This window comes from Pogonomyrmex barbatus, unplaced genomic scaffold (assembly GCF_055798465.1).
Source record: "Pogonomyrmex barbatus isolate J1 unplaced genomic scaffold, ASM5579846v1 scaffold1, whole genome shotgun sequence".
Lineage (NCBI taxonomy): Eukaryota > Metazoa > Arthropoda > Insecta > Hymenoptera > Formicidae > Pogonomyrmex > Pogonomyrmex barbatus.
Window position 1 is genome coordinate 13946057 of NW_028297098.1, and position 22709 is coordinate 13968765.

The 22709-nt window shown below is 39.6% G+C and overlaps 1 protein-coding gene across 10 annotated transcripts in view; it reads left to right on the top strand.

Annotated features, from left to right (window-relative positions):
• The window catches only part of LOC105431859 (Ankyrin-repeat, SH3-domain, and Proline-rich-region containing Protein), a 59381-nt gene that overhangs the window by 29317 nt on the left and 7355 nt on the right, over nucleotides 1–22709 (top strand). For 3 of the 10 annotated variants that reach the window (XM_011646321.2, XM_011646322.2, XM_089080106.1), the window contains 4 exons: nucleotides 7538–7875; nucleotides 12207–12347; nucleotides 13063–13189; nucleotides 21996–22234. In XM_011646321.2, coding sequence (XP_011644623.2) covers nucleotides 7708–7875; nucleotides 12207–12347; nucleotides 13063–13189; nucleotides 21996–22234 — 675 coding nt within the window. In that variant the 5' untranslated portion in view covers nucleotides 7538–7707. Of the gene's footprint in view, nucleotides 1–864; nucleotides 7876–8920; nucleotides 10302–12206; nucleotides 12348–13062; nucleotides 13190–21995; nucleotides 22235–22709 lie in introns of those variants that run through there. The other 7 variants (XM_011646325.2, XM_011646326.2, XM_089080129.1 and 4 more) reach the window with 4 other exon arrangements.

The following is a 22709-nucleotide window of genomic DNA, read 5'->3' on the forward strand; positions in this document are numbered from 1 at the left end:
ATTTTCGCAACTAATCAAGGAGATAACTTTGTTATTTTTTGAGATATCGCCTCGACAAAAACCTGTAGCAAAAAGAGTTATTATAACCATTCATATTTGGAAATGCAGATTTCAGCATTATTTTCAAAATTACGTTCAATCTTTTGTAAATAAAGATTTTAATCCAAAATTTAAAAGTAGATAAAAATGCTTGCAATTCCGCGTAATTGTAGAAATTAAATATATATTTGATTTTCTCGAATTTTATCACTTCATATTAATATTATACACATATAGATTGGTTTATAGCAATTTATAATAATTCCCTCTTGTATAATAATTTTTTTATTTTAGGTTTAGGTTTTAAATCAGTTTTAAAATTAATTTTCTCAAGTTTCGCGGAGAATAGATTGGGCTACCGGGTTCTGCAAATCCTTCAATTGCGAGGGGTTGTTTGTATGCATTATGCATCAAAACACATTTTACATGTATAATCTAGATGTAAATTACTGTCACATTCGTTTCCACACGTAGATGCTCAGCTCGGGATTACACTACTTCAAATCACGTTACCATGCGGTAGACAGCTCTCTCGAGCCTGATGCAGAACTTGGAATTGTATCATCGAAATAACTTTACCAAGTTCGATAGAGTTACGATTCTCGCAAAGCGTATCTTCACTTACCCGCTACATCGTGTAATGGTACTTATCGTTATATATCGTTATATGCATGAGTACCTATCGCGGATCGACCGCATTAATACACTTCTCAAAGCAATTAAGGGATCGCTCCTTTGAACGATATTAGGTAGAATTAAATTTATCTTGATGATTAAAAGAATCGAATTACCATGTTTATATAAATGTATTTATTGAAAATCAAGCTGGCGTAGTAAAAGAAAAATTTTTCAAACAACATCGAATATCTATTGAATTGTGAAAAATGGAGAAAGAAGGTGAGTCTTTAGCGTTTGTAAATTTATCACGCGCGAGAATTAATTTTATTTTTTTCTTATATTATATATTATTCTTATATATTAAAAGATAGATCGCGTATGTCTTTTCGTTTTTGACGTATCATATAATCCGACATAATTGCCGTGACGGCTTAGAAGCCTTAGGTAATATTCATATTAGTCGGTGCAATTAAAATTTGTCAGAGAAAAGGAAGGAAACTCCCTTGAATGACTGGAGAACTGGAAATTTTCGGAGCTTCCGAAACTCCGTCAGTGAATTAAGCTCTAAATTGTATTCGTACTCCGTATTCGAAATTGGAAGTCAAACTGACGTTCGCGGAAACGAAACTGAAACGCACTGCCGCGTTCGGAGATTATATTTCCGGAGTTCGTTCGTCCGAGGAGTGCACCTTGAATCGCGATACGTACAACTTTGATGAGTCAGGAAATAGAGAGACGAGACAAGTTAGTATCCCTGCGGAGCGTGCGGCCTCTGCGGAGAAATCGCGTCGGACGATTTTACGCGATACAAAATTGTCCGCTCTTTGTCACGCGAAAGTTTCATTCTGTTAGTATATGCTTTTGGACGCCGGAAAGAAGAAATTCCGTGCATCAAAAAAAATGTATGTTTCAGAAGATTAACTTTTTTAGTTTTTCTTTCCTGCTTTCTTTCCTCGCGCAGCATGGAAATTTAGGAACGTAATATGCATACGTAAAAAAAAAATCGTAACAGTATGACGATACCGAAATAGTTTTAATATTACAAATGGAAAGATAACAATGTGAAAATAAAAATAATAACATCGATGATAGAAACAATACAAGAATATTGTACAAAAGATCGAACGCGACATGTAAGTTAATAAATGGAAAATTTTTTATGCTACATGGTTACACAATGGAAAAGACCTTTACGCTTTTACGTATAATATTATCGTTGCCGTTGTTACGGAGTGTTTCGAGAGGCGGAGGAAAAAATTTTCAAAACCGTGTCGCGCGTATACCGCAGACCTTTAATTCAATTCTCGATTTTATTTTTCCACACGTGACGATTTAAAGAGAATGTTTAATATACTCGTCGGAGATATTTTTAGAGGAAGACGTTATAAGGAAAATGGAATTTTTTTTACAACCTTCGATAAAAGGTGTGGACTCTTTCGCAGATTCGTTCTTTCGTGACTTGTGAAATTTTTACATTTTACGCGAGCGATTGAAAAGGCGTTTCCTAGCGTTTTCGCGAAAAGAACCGCCGGAGGTGATGATAATGGCGAGGCGGAGAAGCGGCTGTCGAATCTGATTTTCCTGTTTAGTCTTGCTCGATCGGGGAACGTCCTTGGAAGTATCCCGCTGCCGCAAAATTACCGTTCGTTCTCTCCCGACTTCCTTAGCTTCCACGTGCAACAGACGAATCGTAAATTCCACGGTCGACAGGTCCAAGGCGCTCGAAAGACCCATTTCGTCCGCGCCGGTCTAATTCATTCCGAGTCGACAGGATATACACATAGTGACGACGACGGGGGGAGGGGGGGGAGGGTGGCGCGAATGCCGCGAATCGCATTTTCAATTAAAAACCCGTTTACCCCGGCTCGCTTATCAACTTGCTCTACTAACGCCCGATTCGCTAATGTTTCACTAATTTATGTCAGGTTTATTTCGATCAAATCAAGCAGCACTAAAGCTCATATGAAATAAACATATGAAATGTCGTTCTTCTCATCTTTTAATTCTCGAAAAGGTATATTTAATTTGGAAATATTTAATTTAATTTTTTTGCACTTTTCGCAGAATGATCTTTGCACACACTCTCTCTCTCTCTCTCTCTCTCTCTCTCTCTCTCTCTCTCTCTCTCTCTCTGATCAAGAAATGCCAGGAAGTTTAAAAGCGAGAAAACAAAAATAAAGTTCTCATATGTAAGATCTCTCGTTTTATTTGACTGTTATTTACTGGCCATGTACTTATAGTATGCGCTGCTTGCGCTCTTTTCTCCAGGGTGTTTTTAACTTTAATCCTATTTGCCAGATCGCGTATACGCGCGCGCGCGCGTGTGGTGGTGTGTGTGTGTGTGTGTGTGTGTGTGTGTGTGTGTGTGTGTGTGTGTGTGTGTGTGTGTGTGTGTGTGTGTGTGTTTCACCGTAGTGCGAAATTGACGGATTACGACATCGTAACCCGCATCTGCGCCACATAATAATCGGGCTCGATAAAAACCTGTTGAATTCGCTCGATTCGCCGACGAGAAATTATTCACGCGTCTTCGTATATATAGAAAGGGGATGCACGCAACGGAGAAAAGAGAGATGTTTATTTTATCAAATTTTTAGCGTTTGGAAGGGGCTTCGCTCCCAAGTGGGTCGAAGAATCCACGAATGAGAACTAGCTCGGCTTCTCCGAAAGACCTTGTCCCCGCGCAATTTACCGTCGCTCCCTTTCTTTCATTAAGACGAATTCGGGCCGCTCGGTCGGGCCCTATATACACCCGTCTAAATTTCGACGGTCTCTCGCCGCACGCCCCCCTCCGGAAAACCGACTTGGCCGACGTTTTCGCGAATTACGTCGAAATCTAATTTGCGCGCCTCGCTATCCGGGCTTTGCATGCCAAATTGGATAGCCATCAACGCGCGCGCCGTCGCGCAAAACCGTCGTCGGCTACGAGAGACGTAGCCACGCGGCAAGGCGTGTTCTCTCATTTCCATAAATTGATATGCACTTCTGCTCGCCCTGTATACGCGAGTTGTCGCGTCGCGCCGCGCTCTGTACCGTAAACGCGGCAACTCGTTTAACCATCTTGCCAGGCACGTTACGTGCCAGTGCTCCGTTTATATCTGAAGAGAATATTTGGTCGCCCGAATAAAATTTTCCGGAGAGAGAGAGAGAGAGAGAGAGAGAGAGAGAGAGAGAGAGAGAGAGAGAGGGAGGGAGGGAGAGAATACGAACATACGTAAACTTTTTTAATATTTTGTATAGGAGAAATATTCTTTTTTCATAGATTTTTTTATGGATGGAAATTGTATCTCTTCTTAAACGCTGGAAAACATATTGACTATTTGCGGAGAATATTTCTGAATATTTTTAAAAAATGGATTGTAGGCTTATTTTTTTTGTATTGTATTGTATTTTTAAAATTAAGATTCGTATGCTGGTACATTAATAATTTTGTATACCGCGAAGCAGATTGAGCGTCCGCAGAATTTGTATTAGCAATTAGGAGTGCGATTCCGTTTTAGCAAGTATATTATTCTTAGCTATGAGATCAAGTGAAAATAGAGTACATTTGCGATTCTTAACCGGCTGAAAACTCATTTAGTTACTTGTCGCAGCTTCCATTGATGCGTTGCTATTATTAACTCTTCAATTACGTTCAGATATTTTTGCTCCAGATATCATTAACATTTTTTTTTTTTTTTTAAGAGAATTCTAACTTGATAGTAAATAAATTTAATAAGAAATCTTTGATTTTGATAATTGCACTCTTAAAAATGTATAATATACATCCATATTTTAATAATAATAATACAATCTTTTCTCACATATTAATAAAATTTATCATATATTGTGAAAACAAATGGCGTGCTTGTTTGTAGCACGTTGTATTTCATATAAATCATAAATTTTGTAACATATTGGATTTTTCAACACATTTCATGGCCCATCTTGGAAAGAACACGATTAAAAAGTTAAACGTTGGCAAAAAATTTTGATGACATTTTAACAGCATTTGTATCGAAATTTTCCTCGTGACTTTCAGCGGAGCGATGTGAACGTAACTTCATTCTTCGGGTCCTAAGATAGAGCCCATTATCACGCCTTATATTCCCACTTCACAAACGGGGGGGGGGGGGAGGAGTAAGAGAATTATCAGGTCACGAGGCGAGGCGCCAAGAAATGCAAGAGTCTCTCACTTTTCTTAGCCGGTCTCGACGAAATTCCGAATCGTAATATCGAAAGGATTTCGAATTTTCCAACACAGCCGAATGCTTCCCGCGGCTCATTTTTCATTCCGCATCTTTTGCGGAAAAGTCCGTAAATCCGGCCTCATATCGATTTCGCGCGGCGTCAGCTCACTTTTACGAAAGAATACGAGAAAGTTATAGATTATTTGACGTTGAATATCGAGGAGAACGAATATCGAGAGAGAAAGGAAAGCTCAGGCTATAAAAGTCTGTGATGATAAGCGAGCGAAATGACTAAGTTTTTTTGAGATGTGTTTCACTTGTAAAAAATATATTCGAATGTTGCAATTTATTTATCGGAATTACACTAAATCTTTCTATCTCTCAATATTTTTCAATATTTCTCAATATTTTTTAACGGTAACATCAAGCATCTTTGCTTCTCTCATCGCATTTTTTACGTTTTTGAAAATATCGAGATACGAAAATAATTTTTGTTGCTACAAACGATAAAGTTGTCAAATTTTTTTAATTACTGAAATAACTGGAATTGTCGAGTTGTTCTTTATTAAACTTCAGGCAACTTGCTTTTACTTTGACAAGATTTTAATTTAAGTATTAGTTTCCAAGATACATGATATTAAAACTTGAAAACTAGGAAAAGTTCAAAACTTGTTGTCTTGTTGTCTCGCGATAATTTTATTAGACAAAAATGTTTTATTAGACGAATACTAGAGTTCGACGATATTATTAAACAATGATGTTATTAAAATTTTATTCGGTAAAAGCTTGTTGTTTTTCTTGATACTTTGTTAAGAATAATGGCTATGCTAATTTATAGTTCATAATTAGCAAAATTAAATTTAGGGATCGTAAAATAAGAAAAAGATTATATTTTTTTAATTCTGTTTTATTATTTACCTTGTTTTTATATAACAGACTGTTTACTGTCTGGAAAAACATTGAAACATCTCCCTGGAACTCTCAAGGAATTTTATTTTGAAAAAATCAGGAAATTTTGTTGAAGTTACTTTTTCTAATATTTTATCTTTGTATTATTAATTGAAAGTTGACCGATTGAATTGTTAACGATAACGATGGAACCACCCACTCTAAACATCAGAGCACACTGATTTTACGGCTATCCAATATTCAGTATCGTTAAAAACAACGATTTCATGTTAAATGCAGTTTTGTTTAATGAAGGCGGATATTTATTTTAATGGTTTTATAAAAGTTAAATTTAGTACCAATTATTATATAATTTTTTGTTTGTAGCTTTTGGAAATAAAGTTTGAAACTTTTATATAATATAAAGTATTTATTCATTAAAAGTCCTTATAATTTCTTTCGAAATTTTGCAAATTTATTGAAATTCGAGTGACTCTTAATTTTTTATTTTACGTTTTTTTTTTTCTAAACTTATACGAATAGAAAATATTTTGCACACTAAATATACGTTTATTTATAAGATACATTTAAAAATACTTTAATTTTGGAAATTTTAACAAATTTTTGACAAATTGTCTTGAAAATCAGGAAACTGTCAGGGAATTCTTTTTGCGGGTTTGAGTAGACACTCTGTTATAAAATCCCGTAATGCGGAGACACATAAAGCCGTAATATGATAGATTGAAAAGTCACGGGATATCTCTGCCTTTATCTCTATCTTTATTCGTACGGCACCGCGCGTTACGTGCATTACGAGCGATTCGATACGCCGCCGTCCTGAATCTTTAAAGTGCTACTACATGTCGATTCGTGTCAAGTGGCTTATAAAAGCAACGTACTACACTTACATCGCTGGATTTATCGATAGGTGGTCGCTTAGGGCCCTTAAATCTCGAGAGGCACCCGCAAATTGTTCGGTGAATCTACAATTGTACATCCCAGGATGTACATAGGATGAAGGAAAGATACCACATTAATATTTCATAAAGGACAACACTTACGTAATATCGACGAAGGAACGTTGATTTAAAATTTAGCAGAAACGTATCAATATTTATTGACAATAGTTTTAAAAAGAGATATAAAATACCTAATATATCATTATCAAAATAATTGAAACGTAAATGAAATATCATCTTCTGAATGTTTTTATAGAAAGACATATTATATGAAATATCGCCATTAAAATTATTTTCCTTTTCCAATTAATAAATTAATTGCATAAAGATAAATTCTGATGGTATTATATCGAACGCATGGGTAGCAGATAATATTCATTTGCTTTGAGTAAATATCACGTTATCGTCGGTGCGTCATTCACCAATCGCTAATTAGAGTATACCTTTAATTATAGGATTAAATTATCGAGATTAAATAAATAGCAAATGAAACGACGAGAAATAACGAATAGTGAATAGAACAGTATTCTCGAATATTGCAAAATCTTTTTTTTTAACTTTTTTATGCGAGTACCACTCTTTGATCGAAACAACTCTCGATGAGAAAAATTTATCGATAAAATTTCATATTTTTTTATAGGATGACATCTCTAATATATTTAAAAATAGAAGAGATTTATTTTTATGCTAAAAAAAAAATTTCGCTGTCAACCGAAAATGAATCTCCCTCCTATTCCTTAGAGATTTGTAGCTTCTAACTTTATCGCATGGCAAATATTTTTGAGGAATACCGTCCCAACTAAATCCAGTATGCAGTCTTGCGATTTTATCAACGCGACACAAACGTTGTTTCCTTTTTCAAAGCCGCCCATTATTATCGTATCGCGTCCGTGAGAGTGCACGAGGGGGAATAAACGAGAACATTTCCGAATAAAACGAGAACAGGGTTGGTTTTTTGCGTGAACGTAAATCGCGTAGAAGCGAAGTCCTGATCGGGCGTGCGGTATTGCTGGCTGGTCCATGCCACTCCGAGGATGCTGGCGTGCGTCTATCCGCGGGAAAACTTCGAGGTGAAAACCGTGGCGGTAAAGCTCCATCACGGAAAATCCAAGAGGAAGTCCAAGTCCGTCCCGGTGAAGGAAAAACTTCCTTCGGACACCGCAGAGACGGAATGCAACAACGGCGAGCGAGTAAGCAACGAGGTAAGGTTCTACTCGATCGCACTTTGCCGTCTCGCTTTTCGCTCTGCCGACGCGGAGAGGATTACACGTGTACATGAATAAATTCGTACAAGTTAGTGGGAAACAAGATATTTGGCTATTCTTACGGCGGACTATGCATTATTCAAACGTACTAGAAACATTTTGGAAACGTAATTTGAAACATATTCCATATTATATTGTTATATTAAATTATTTTATATATATATATATATATATATATAATAATTTAATATAACAATATTATATATATATATATATATATATATATATATATGTGTGTGTGTGTAAAATATATATGGAAGTTTGACAGAACACTGAGGAAAACTTTATATATATATATATATATATATAAATCCTCAGTGTTCTGTCAAATTTAATACGCTGTTAAAATCCAGCGCTGTAAAAATGATGTTGTAAAAAAGTCGATTGAAAAATCCATTTACATGTCATAATATTATTTAATACGTACGCATCAATTTCGCGCGTCGTTAAAGCTTAATCATTTAAAAAAATTTTGATTTGGTTGTGGATTTAATAAAAACGCACGTACGACTGGAATATTCTAATTTTACAGAGATGATCGGCTAAATACTGCAGAAAAGCATTTAATCTGAATCCTCTATATTTACATTTTTATCAGTGTACCGCGTTCCATCGCATAAGCGTGTAATCTGCATAATTGCAAGCTTGCTCTTTCTCCGCTTAAGTCTAGTTATTGTACTTTCTACATTCATTTTCTTACTCTCCTTTGTAGAGCGTTAGCATATACCTGTTTCCTTTTAATCGCAGGAGATATGAAAAGATGCAAGAGAGAGAATAGATCTCGTTAGTTTCATTACTTTATTCATAGTTTGATTAATTTTCTTTCTCTTTAATGGACTAGTTACCGTTGTAAAATGTCAATTTTCACATTGTTTGAGAATTATGTAGAATATCTCGAAATGCTGACGGACAGAGAAAGAGGGATGGGGTGGGAGGACGGGGGGGGGGAGGGGACATGAAATATTTCTTTCTCGGCGCGAAATGCACAAAGGGATTGAAATCGGAAGCTATATATTAAAATATAGTCGTAATGGGAGAAGTCGGGAAAGGGGCGTGAGAGTTAATTATATAATTCCGCTTTCGCCTTTCGTCTTTTACGTAGATGTGACGTGAGTCGCACTTTCATTAATTTCGCGAATGGGTGGTCCCCCCCCCCGAAAAAGGAGGAGACCTCATCTCGACCCGAGAGCGACGCCTTAGCCGAGACAAACTGCCGATTACGGCTTCTTCCGCGCTACCTGTTTTCAGGCTCTTCGAAATTAATTTTGCAGGGGGGGGGGGGATCGCCCGGGCGGATCATCCCCCGGGGATTATCCGCTCTCCTACGAGAATCCGTCTCTATGAGAAATTTCTTTTTCGCTTACCGTGCTCTCCTCCCGAGGGAGCATCTTTTCGCGCAACTTTCCTGCCCATTCACGCACGGAAACGAATTCTGTTGGTTATCGGCCGGGAAGATTACCTTTTCCCTTCTAATATTTCTTTCGGCGGAGCTGGCCAGATCAAATTGAGGACTCGGCGTGAAAGGATTGCAGGAACCGCCGCGGCGTGTACCCTCGTGGCGTGCGCAATTATCTTTTGTTGAAGGTATTTCTTCCGTTCCGAAGATTAATAGAAAGAAACGTGGGGCATGTACTTCTTAAATAAATTAGATAGATATCCTCGAGGAGGAAAGAGTAGTGTTTCCCAAGATTTTTATTTCTGATAATCGGAGTGCAACCGGAGTTTTTGAGAGTAACGTTTCCGCGATAAGGGGAGACACTCGTGTCTCACGACTATAAATCCCACAGTGTAAGAAAACTCATTTGATAAAATGCATTTGTTAAAAGAGAGAGAGAGAGAGAGAGAAAAAAAAGTATCGGCATCGCTGCTCGAGAAGCGTGACGAGTCTAATCCAGAAAACTCGGCGCGTTCGGTTCGTTTTAATGTTTCTGTGTATCTCGCTATGTCTCGGTATGTATCGTAGCGGGATAATGAAATTGAATGGAGGCGATCGGAGGCGAGAATCGTTCGTTCGTTCTCTCGGCGTGTTTGTCGGAGCTGTCGGAAAATGGCTCCCTTTTCATTTCTCCTGGCGATCGCGATACGCGTCGCCGCCGACGCGTAGCCGCCGTACGCCAGGCACGTTTTCGTTCGCCATTCTCGGCTGCGCAAACAATTAACTGTCACGCGAATGAGCAAACCGCGCGCGAGAATGAAAAGAGACGGAAGCTGGAACGACGGGCCCCCGCCGAAGGCACTCGTATTATATTATCTTTCCCCCGTTTCATGCATGCGCATCGCGTTATTGTCCCGAGCGGATATGCGGATACTTTCGCTGTGACTGCCGCTTCGAGACCGCTATGATTCGCCCGTCGGGAGAGACGGTAAGTACGGGAGATTATGCGACAACGAGGATTAACTTTAACAATAACATATTGTCTAGAGGTATCGATATATACGGGATATTGTACGACGCGCCAGATACGCCCGGTATTCAACTTCCGGTAGATATTCTGATCCTCTGGTTATCCATGGTTACTTTGAACTACTGAATTATACACGAGGCTTCTCAGAACTTTAGATTCGCGTTTGGGGAGGGGGGGGGAGGAGGAGGTTTGTCTTCAGAGACGATTGTCTCGAAAGACAATGGGGAGCGAGACTCGCGGATCCATCATTGTTCCTCTCCTTTTTCTTCTTTATATATCAAAAGAATAAGAGTACTCTATTCCGTATATTTTATTTAAACGTATTCAGCATGTTTTCCGCGAGTATAAAAATGCGAGGCGCTGTTAATTCGATTCTCAAACGTGAAGAGGACAGATGATTTATCTAACAATAAGCTGCGCGCGACAGGAGCTTTTCCTACCGCGTCGCGAGTATTGAATGTGGCGGTCGCCGGGGGCTTTTGCTTTTATTTATACTTTTGCCAAGCCGCGGATGTAAAAACGCAATAAGAAACCCGCAGTAAAGGGACAAGCGCGTACGAGCACGAGCGTATTTCTGCGAGAATGCATTTTATTTCGATTGCTCGCATCGGGTACTATTCCGAAGGTACGGAGTCACGGAAACGAGAGGAAACCCGATCTTTGACGATCTTTGCGGGGGACAGCTGACAGTTCAATCGCGTCGTGTCCGTTCGGCGCCCATTTATTTTTCACCCGTCCCGCCGGCCGTCCCGTCATCGTCGGCCGTACTTTCATTGACTTACGAAGGTTACGCGGAGTCCTTGTCACGGTGGAATTCGAAGGGCCGACCTTGGGATTCTACCTGGTATCGGGCGCGGCGCGGCGCGGCCGGTCCTCTCCAGATGGTAGTACGCGAGATGAAACAAAAAGAAGTCACGGACGCGCGCGCGCGCACACAGCATCGCTCTCGGTCCAGCGCTCTCTCGACTCGGTGGGATTCGCGCGCGCCGTCGTGCCGCATCCTCTTCCCCGATGTTGCAAAAGGATTTTGGGGAAACGTTGGGTAAACTAAGCAGTCGATATTCTCGCGAAATCGATGTGGATGGACAGGCCGGTTTACAGAGCCAGAGAGATTTTTAGTTTTAGTAATGCTAGTGTGGCTTGACGACTTCTGTTCGTCGCGTGATAAACGATGATTTATTTATGTCACGTTTGTGTGTAGCGTTTGCTTTGTAAGCGATAATTAAGTCAGAATTTCGGTGAATGATGGATTGGATGAAGTTGTCAATCGCTGATTCTTGAATCTCTCGATTTAAATTTTTCACATTTTTGTCTGTTGTCTTTTTTATGAGGATGTGTAAGTTATTTTTACAAAAGATATATTGTGCGTGTATTCGATATAAAAATTCAAACTGAAATTATCTTTAATCTCTAGGTATTTTATTTGCATTAAGAGAAAACTTTAATTTCCTCTTGGAAGATTAAAAATAATCATCACACAACATGATGGATATATATATTTTTCCCTTAAACTTTTTATTTTTTACTTTTTTAAAAAGTACACATCGCAACAAGAAAGAAAACTTTGTCTTGAATTTCAAGCTGAAGATGAAAATTTTACGATGCATTTTTTTTTTATAACATCGGAGACTGTTTAAGAAGTTAGCGAGGCGGAATTCTTTTACGCTCCGTGCAAGAAGTTCGCAAAAGATAAAGAAACAATGAATGGGGGTTGATCGAAAATCCGATATTCGCGATTAATTACTAATTAATCGCGAATATCGGCGATTCGGCATCGTCTGTCGCGCATTTGTACCTGATTGCGCGTTGTTTTCACGCACACACGTTTCACGTCCTCACGTGCATTTAATCTCGCTGTTTCAGTTAGCAGTGGGCGGGGGTGGTGCTGTGCTGGTGCTCAGCGAGCTTGAAAGCATGGCGGCCAGGCAACAGCGGGAAATCGCTCAGCAAAGGCGCCTCCTGGAGCAGAAAGAGGCCCGCTTAGCCGTGCTTCGAGGCGCACAGGTGAGTTCTCATTCGCGCTTATTTCCGACATTTTCATCGGATGAAGTATCTCCTCAGAGTAATATCCCGTAATGTTGGCTGCGTTACGGCAATTACCATTGGGAGAATATCAAAACTCAATCGAAGAATAATTCCAAACCGAAGTTCGGCAACTTGTTCGAAAGTTAAAACCCTTACCAACCCTCGATAATTCGAACGATGGTTACGTCGTCTCAAAGATCAGGGATGAGGAGGATCGGTAATACGATTGTGCAGTTACCGTTACAATGACCTTCACGACTGAGCAGCCTTGATCTCGAAGAGCGATCTCGAAGAGGGAATAGGCCCCCAGTGGACCTATTCTCCGGGATCTCGTAATCTCATTTCACGATTCCATCAAAGTTGATAATGGCGAATTAAACTCGCGGATAAGAAGCTACGGGGGAAGCGGATTTTTTTGCATGTTCCGACGCGCAGATTCATCCCCTGAAATGTTCGAGCGTTTGAGAATTAAATTGTAAAAAATTAAAAAAAAAAAAATATGTTATTGAAATTGAGGTCCCTGTGCCAGTAAGTAAACCATTTTGCAATCACGGATATGTGCTGTGATAATGTTACGTTTTATTCCCCTCCCATCTTCTGATTCACCGCAGTTCATATTGTGTATATTCTAGTTCACAATTGTATATTCTAGTTGTCTACAGCGATCGCATTCACGCACTGTTTACCGTTTCAGGAGCCAGCACAGCAGGACAGACTCGCCAGATTGAGGCACAAGCTGGACCAGCAACAAAGCAAGCTGAATCGACTGCGATTACTCAGATCGCAGACGGACCAGTCGCGTGTCAACAATGCGACGTTGAGTAAGTCCATCAATGTCTCTTTCGTGCTCCCCACGACCTCTTGACATCAATCTGCATGACACCCCGAACGGGAATACGAGCTTCCTCCGGTTTTTCCGAATTACGTAAGGATTTACGTAAACGTCACGTTTTAAGCGTTATTTTATCCGTTAACATCGCTTTTTGAAGGGGAGAAAAATTTTCGAACGCCACAGAAAAGTCCGTAATGAAATTAATAAAATTATCGGCGAGAGTTTACTCAAAAGAGTATTAATATGCACGACAACGATAATTTTATCTGACGCTTTTTCGACGTGCACTCGATCGGTAGATCGGTCGATGAAAGTTACGAGGCTTTTTAGATCGGAGATAGATTCTTACATCCCTTTATGCATAAAGCGGAAAACGATTTTTCCAGATAGCCATCGATTTTCGTCCTTTCTAGTATTAAAGGGAGCGGAACATGTGTTTTAATGGACAGATTCCAATTTTAATGGATTAAAAAATTCGCCTCTCTCGACGCTCGTTTTTTTTTCAAATTGAAATTTTTCAAAGGTCCGTCTTTGAAACCTTTCGCGATTCGAGCGCGTACCTGTCCGCCTTTGTGGAGTGGATTGATGTATCGATGTCATCACGCGCCGCGCTACACACTCTGATTCGATTCGTAAAAGCTACGCATGTGCACACGGCTCGCGTGTGCATGCCTTGTTAATTGAGCATTGTTCAGATCGTTACGTCTATACGGCGTAATGGAAAACGATAGCTGCGGTTTGCAATGCGACACGCTGCCACGATAATAACTCCGAACGGAAAGGGCGAAACACACGGCGCACGCTTACGTTACGGATATTCTTTAACGGATCGACGAAGCGGAGAGAAACGTCGGTTCTGCTTCGACAGCACCTGCGAAACTGAAGAAAAAAAAAGAAAAAAGGTTGCAACGACCCGGAATTTTCTGTGCGTTTCGTCGTTTAATAAACGATCGCGCCGTGGGATGCGCTCGCGCGGACAATGGAGAGAAGACGCTCCGTCAAAAGCATTCTCTATAATAAAAATAATTGCCCTCAGATATTCCGACGTTGACGTTTAAATTGACTGTGCCAATTGACGCAATTTCTATGTTCGAATGGACGATCCATAAATATCTTTTCTATTTAATGCGACGAACGTCAAAATTTTGCAAATAACTTTGTTTGCGATATTTAATTATTTATATAAATAGTAATTTTAATTTTATATTTTTGCGGCGTTTCTGCTGTACGGATGTTTGATGTTTGATGATTTAAAAGTGCAATTTATTCAGCATTTTATTAATATATTTAATTAATCGCGTTTTTTTATATAAGAACACACAACACAAAAATCAACTTAATATTTCTAACAAATTTTTAATATAAAAAATTAATGTAATTTATTAAAATCTGCTCGTGAGAGAAAAAGAGGAAGAGAGAAAATTTTTCCAATTTTATCATAAAGCTTGAAAAATATAGAAACAATACGAATGTTTGGATCGTATCTCATCGTATCATTTTTAACTCGTGAATCTTCCTCTGATTATTTTGGATTTTTGGCAAGAAACTGCGGAAGTTTTCGCGCTAGATTTATTGCACTTTTATGTCGCTAGGCGACATCTTCGCCCTTCACCCCTTTCAATTTGTAATCACGATGCCCGGCCGTCCCTCTTCCGTCTTAGATTGTCTTTCGCAGGCTCTTAAAAGTTTCAGTAGCCAAACTTGTTGCAAATTGCTGCAAGCTCGAACGATTTGGCAAGAAATCTCCCAGCAGGAAGCTCACGAACATACACCTCCACCGGATTTCCCGACAGACTAGTATACGACCTAATTTACTATGCAATGCATGGGGTTAACCGTATTCGGGGATTTTTCATCGTCTGAATGTTTTCGCAAAATTCACGCGACTTCGTAATATTTAGCATACGTATACAAAATATTAATTTTCAAAGAGAAAGAAATTATGTACGAAAAATGTTTAGAGAAGAGCTTTAATTTAGGATATTAGAGTGTCTTTTAATCGTCCTTACATCTTTTGCATTTACATCCGAGTCAAAAGTCATAAAGTAAAATGTGTAATGAAATAAATTTATTTAAAATGTGCTTAAAATTCGTAAATTCAGTTTTTCAGTTTGAGATAATGTTAAGGTTAGTAGAGAAAAATTATGAAGAAAAATAAATGAAATGTGAATGTGAAATTATTTGAATCGAACGAATCTTAATTCGCCGTGAAATTTTTTGATCATTTGTGCTGAATGATGATCGTCTTTTGATACGGGAAATATTTTGACGGTACGTTAAATTGCAGTTAAGAGACGCGCCAGGATAAAAAAACTAACTTCCGTCGCTCGAGTTCTACCAATCCATTTTCGTAGATCGGGGATCTCCCGACGGGAATCCATCTCGTTTCGGTAAACGTGATAAGGGAGATTTATCCTGTCTTCACATTGGGAAGCGCGATTAATCTTCGGTACGGCACGGCCGGCGACATCGAGCATATTTCCAGCCCGGGGGGAATAATCGGGGGGGGGGGGGGGGGATAAACTTTGCCGATTTATAAATGAAATCCGACACACACACACCGAATGGTTCGAAAGCGGTTCGCGTGCCGGCGTTATTCACGGCCGAGAATCATCCCCGGAAAATAAATTGGAAAGATTCCGACCGGGGGCCGACCGCGCGTTTTCGCGCTACGCTTTTATAGAATGCAATCGCGCAGAACTCCATCCGCGGTCGCATCACCGGCCGGTAAATCATTCTCGGACAAGCGCCGAAATATTCGGAACGTCGAATGCGAGGAAATTGCACGGGAAAGCAGAAGATATTCCTTAATTCTTAAACGCGAGTCGCCTATCGCGCAAAATCGATGCGGCCGTTCATTGCATTCTATTTGTCGTCGAAATTGAATGGGTTATCGAGGAAGCCAACTATTTATCTTTCTTCCTCTCTCTCTCTCTCTCCCTTCTCTCTCTCTCTCTCTCTCTCTCTCTCTCTCTCTCTCTCTCTCTTTCTCAAAACTACTATATACAGAAAAATAAATATCGATATATAGAAAAAAAATAAATCACACTCGATTTCGCAACGAGAGCGGAAAAAAAGCGGAATGCTGCTTGAACGGGCGGACTTCCCTCGGCGATCTGCCTCTCGCTTGAACCATTTTACCGAGCAAATTACGTGTAATGCTGACGCGGCGAGCAATTACATATCGCAATAATAACAATCGTGATTGCAACAGTTGAATTTGCTGGTAATCTGTTGTATCTAATTGCGCCTGCGATTTGTCCGATCGCCTTGATATCCGCGCTCGGTTCCCGAGCGAGCGAAGTTCGCTCGTGCAAACGACAAATCCGATCGTCCGAGCAGCGACGGATTTTTTTTTTTTTTCGCCATCGGTGCGGAATACGCGCACCGATCGAAACAAGCTCGACGCTCCCTTTTACCTTTTGTATGTGCTCATACATTGCACGATATTGACACGCAACACGTGTGACCACACCCAACATACGCTACGCGTATGTAGGCTTGCCATAATTTTCATGATCCAATCCCGGACGCTCAAGAGAAACGGTCACGGTTTTTTTTTTTTTTTTACATGTCAAACAACACTTAGCAAATATCACGAATCAATTCGTTTTTCCTTTATCAAATAAATCGATAAAAGGCACGATATTGCTGCCGATAACGTGAAAAAGTATTATCGCGGAATTATTATTTGCCTAATGTAACATGAAAATTCTGACGTTGGTCGTTTTCCCAGTTTGATGGAACGTACTCCGTTCATTATATTTTTAGCGAGGTATAAAAATGTAATAAAGGACAGTAAATGAAAAGCAAATAAGTGCTGCTGTGTTTCCGCGTAAATGTGTGCGCATTTTGCCTGTTCGTTTTGCTTATTAAAAATAGAGATGTATAAAGCGATAAAGAGACCGAACGAACATTTTATTTCGCTCTCTGCGAAAATATCGCCCACGCAAAAAGAATTAGGGCTAAAAATTTTTCGCGTCGCGAAATTAGCGATATTTAAATATTACGTCGAGAAGATTTTATATTCTACACGTTTCAAATCGTAGGTGAAATGTCTGACAGCTATTGGAATCCCGGTTAGCCCGAGACAGTTTCGTATGAAAACGGGACGAACCAGCACACATGCATTTCCTCATCGTTTGCGTTGGGCATGCACGATGTTGATAAATTCGCTCAGTTTTGCACATCTCACTCGTTCCGAGTGCTCCGCCGCCGTTCCAAAATTCGATAACAATTTTAAGACATCGGGAAAAAACGATGCGTCGCAAGATTTCCAATATTTATTTTATCATTCCCCCTATTAAATTAAATCGACCGATTCTTTTTTAAAAGAATGATCAAGCCCAACAACTCGCCCGTAAAATAATAAAATTGATTGGCAGCCCTTAACGAGGCGCATTAAAATCTCGCGATTCACGCGGCAGTTTCCATCGAGAGAGAGAGAGAGAGAGAGATGGAGTTCGATGTTCTCGCTTGGGCTCGGGAAGGGGGGCAGACTTTTCTCTCTCTCGACGTGGCGGAATAACATTTTCATATAATTCGCACCGGTGCGCGAAAGGTTGACGTGAAGAAATTAAATATTGTATTATATCGCGGAGCGAGCGTCGGGTGAAATTCCGAAGAGCGACGACAACGCGCGACGGCATGTCATTTGCCGTGCGTTTAAGCGACGCAACGTGGCGACGTGGATGAATCTATTGTTTAACGCGCACTGCGCGCCGCTTTGTTCTACATATATTCGCGCGTGTAAAACGCGCGGACGCGTTCACGATTTGCGAAACGGGACCACGTCGATCGATGGAAAATCGCGCATACAGACTCGCGTAGCCTTTCAGAGCCGATGCAAAAGTCGATACTTTTGACAGGCGATTATATAAAGTGTAGCTACAAAGAAAAAGTCGTTCCCGAGCAAAAACACTCGGGAGCGACTCGTAAACTATATCGAGCTTGAAAATTGATTTTTCATGGAGTTTCGTACCGTTATTTTAGCATTGTTCTTGTTAGCATTCGAGAAATGTTGAAATGTTAAACGTCAAGCGGTTTGCCCCTCGCTTCTTCTGTTATTTCTCTGTATTCTTTACGATTGTTTTATCGTCGATCCTAATGCGCGCTGTGTTCGCGTTGTACGCTGAAAAAGAAATTAGTCCTAAATCGAGAAAAATGTTCTCTTATGGTATATAAGGAGGAATATTATAATCTTCTTAAAAATTTTAGTCTTCATTTAATTTGTATTTGTAGTGCAAGTACTTTTACTCAACTCAAGATTAAAAATCTTCTATATGAAAACTTTAATATTCTTGCTCATATATTTATATTTGCATCAATATTAAAATTTTTCTAACAAGATTATAATATTCTCGCTCTCTATATGAGAATATACAGTCTTGATTTTTTTTCTGTGTACGCTAATACTTACATATTCTTTGTTATGAGTATATATGAACACGGAAGCAGGAAATAAGCAAGTCTGTTCGATATATTTAAATTTTATTTTTACTGTATTTTTTTCGAAATAAAATGTGCTCATGTATCTTCGAAAATATGAAATCTTAATATTTCGGTGATTTACATTACGTTGTCTCTTTTTCTTCAAGCAAAATATTTATTCGCGACAGGTGTAAGTGCAAACAAGATAAAGAATGAAGACAGAGTATGCGGTATCCGTTTCATTATCTTCACGCTTTTAATGAAACTTTAATGAGAACGGCAAATGAGCGGGACGACAAAATGAAGAAAATGAAGTGATGCATTATTATATATTAAACGCATATATGCGCGAAAGAAAGAAAAGAGATAACGGAACGGCTCTTGGCTGACCTTTATGATAATTTTGACCGGAGAGGAAAAGTCGATTAGTCATCAGAGAGCTATTGTTAAAATTAAGACCGCGGAAGTTGCGAGTCATCCTATGAGGAGGGGGGGGGGGGGGAGCGGGGGAGGGAGAAGCGATTGAGACGAGTGAAGGAGAGACGAGGCTCGTTTCTGGAATAAGGAAGAATCTTGAGAAGCAAGATTCGGTGGCTGCGAAATTGCCTTTGAATAGACTGAACGACGAAACGTGATGTGTTCGTGGGAAAGCGAGTTCGAGGGATCCGTCTCTCCGGAAAAAGTCGAGCACTCGAATTCTACGCTCTTCGATACCTCTACGAATATATTCGCCCTGCGGACTTTATGTGTATGTATCCCGAGTGGCGTGGATGGCGGCATGCATAATGAGAGAGGCATTTGATTTTGTTGGCAAGAGAGAGAAAGAGAGAGAATGACGATTGCTCCCATCAGGTCAGGAGTTTCGCTCGCGTTTCTCCGGATTCCCTCCCATTCCCATGCGCGTTAAAGCGTTAGTTTAACGTTAGTTTAACCACTTCCTCTTTAGGGCGCCAGAAGTTAAGCCGAAAACCGTAATAATTAAATGTCCGCTTCTCTCTACTAGTTTAATTCGGTCCGCTCTCGATAGCAACAAGACAAACCGAACCGCCGAGTTATTTTTTTCGCAGCTACATTTGCGCTGATATAATTGTCTTTTGCTACTTTTGCTAAGGTGAAAACACATATGGTGGAAACACATATTCGAGCAGATCAAAGAGATGATTAACCGATTCTCCCCGCCTCCCATTAAAAATACAAGACAGAGAAGACAATAAACCTCAATCAACCTTAATTGATGAGACTTTTAAGGCAACGATTCGTCGTTTAATTTAGCGTCAATATCGCCAATATCCATTAAGCTTTAACCGTGGTTCAATTGTTTTGCTAGTTCTTTTCGGATTCTACCTGCAAAAGGAGATATAAAGAGACAATTGAACTACCGTTGAAGTTAATTGCCGTTGGCGAAATTGATTCCAAATTAAATTCAACTGCGATAAAAGTTAAATTTACGCGGAAGGAAATCAACTTTCGACCTCTTTATACACCCGTGCAAAATATTCGCAAAATATTCACCCAGCGGCCGCCCACACTTGAGCTTCTTGCGCAACCGCATCTGTATGCGATTGATGTATTGCCTCTCCTCTTTCTGACGTTATAAATAATATGAACTCGTGCTAGAAATATATAATAGCCTTGCTGAATAATTGAATGCAATCTTTTTAAATTAGCTCTGACACACGCATTGAGAAATTACTCTTAGCGTGTGATTTGATAGGCCTTATGTTGAATTTACTAAGTCTTTCTTTTTTTTTCTTTTTATTACGTCACATTTGTTTTAATCGTCCATTTGATCGCGTTGCCATATATAAGCGAGCACGTGCCGATCGATCTATGCCAATTGGCAAAAATGCCGATCGGCGTGGCTGGCTAACGGACCGTAGTCGACAAACAACGCAAAAGGAAATCGAGCCATATCATCTATTCGGCACGCAAGAGCCGGCTCGCTCTTGAATTCGCAACTTTAAATCTCAACAACATTTCAGAGAATTAGTAAAAGTTAACTTTGAAATGCAATTGATTCTCTGTTTTACGGGGCGGTACGTAGAAACAATGTGTTAGGAAAGGATTCGTGCTGCTAACCGCTTTACGATAGTTTCTAAAGAAAAGTTTCTGAAAGAAGTAAATAAAAATAAAGGGAGACGAGTTTAAGAAAATACGAATTTTTCTCCCAGAATGTTTTCCCGAATTTTTCTTCTTCGAGCATTTATCAAACGTAGCAATGCGCGGCGCGTGACTAATTGTTTTTTAATAATTGCATTCTTAAAGAATTAATCGCGATATATACGATACGATACGATACGATACGAATGTGAATTAATATCTTTATCATCGAACGAGACTTCGCTGAACGGGATGTGTCGGAGATCGGTACCCGTTATTAATCGGTCTCGTATAAATTAGAATCGCATTGACAATTTCAATGACGGATTCGCACGGCTATAGGATTACATACAGGAAGTAATGAAAGACCATAAAGGACGCCGTTCCTGGGCGATAGATAGTACTCAGAGAGTCGACCGGGTACCAATCCAGAATTCGATAATGGAATTCCAGGTCACAGCAGATCGCTCTGCACGGCCAATACCGAGTTCCGTGTAGCAATATGTGGTTGGTTTAGTGGTCCATCGCGCGCGTATAATAACTTTCTAATCTGACACGAAGATACGAGAGACGGCGTTGCGCTCCTCGGGAGCTTGAGATGAGATATCAACCGACGGAATCCACGGAAAGTGTATCGCTCTCGGGTAAGTCACCCGAGCGATGATTAATGCGCCCGTTAATACGACGTCATCCCCCGGCGTGTGTTTCGTAACGTCCGCTGGTGTCCGACGTAGGGGTGTATATACCCCGGAGGCCTCGATTTATTATATTGAATGTCAAAGGCTGCGTAAAAGGGTATCTCGTTCATTTTCCCGTATCAATATTCGATGTATCTCGTAACGACCCACTCTATCTCTCGCAATAATGTCATCTAAATTTTGTAACAATTTTCATGTGTTACTTAATAAACATTCAAAATAAATTGGTCACGCGAAATAAATAAAATATAAAAAATATACACGAAGATATTTAACGAGTTTCAAAATATATTTAATAAAGTATATGATATATTTCTCTAAATTGTTGGAAATTATAAAATTTATCCAGTATCCTAATGTAATAAACAAGGTTATTCGTAAATATTACATATGAAAATAAAATAAATCTTTCGATATTTGTAGCTTTCGCAAGATATTTTTTTATTCATGTCTTTCTTCTTTATTCTTATATTGCCTCATTATGTATTATTTCCTATTTCTATTACCCTTGTTATTTCTTATTGCACTTGTTCTTATTCTCATTATTTCTCTTCCGTTCTTCCGTAGCCTCTGATCTGGACTGCATAAGAGCTCTGTTCAACGAGAAGGAAAAAGAGCTCTCGGTGGCTGTGGCGAAGGTTGAAGAGCTGACGCGGCAGCTGGAGGAACTCAGGGGTCGTCAGAATGCCCCCGCCGGTGGTGGAAGTGCCGGCAGCATCGGGGGCGGCCTCACGGGTGCCGCCGGCAATGGGCACTTGGTTACCCCAGCCAGCGCCGAACTGGAGAAACTCAGGAGGGAGCTTATGGTAAGCTCGTGCCATCGATTATGATCCCAAGAGAGCCGGCCTTGTCCCGTTAAAGCGCTCACTCGGGAATGTCATAATGTTTGTCCCCATTTTCAACCTACGCTAATTGACTATAAATATGACTAATTATGATATATTTATAGGACCACCCAGAATTGCGGTTATATTCCTGATTTATTTTGATTTATGAAACTGATTTGTTTATTGCTTTAGTCAGATGCCGAGATATATACTGATTATAATTTTAGTTCATCTTGAAATAGCTTTTTTGATAATTCAGTCTCAGAACATAAATAATAAAATGTTATTGGTTAATTATTTATTTTGAAAAGAATTTATTTTAATAAAATATCGATTGGTAGCATAAATATCGAGTATTCATATATAATTATAATTCCGTTTAAAATGTTGATTTCAAACAACTTTTACAAAGAAAATGATTTTATCTTGATACTGATGTATTTATTGAACATTT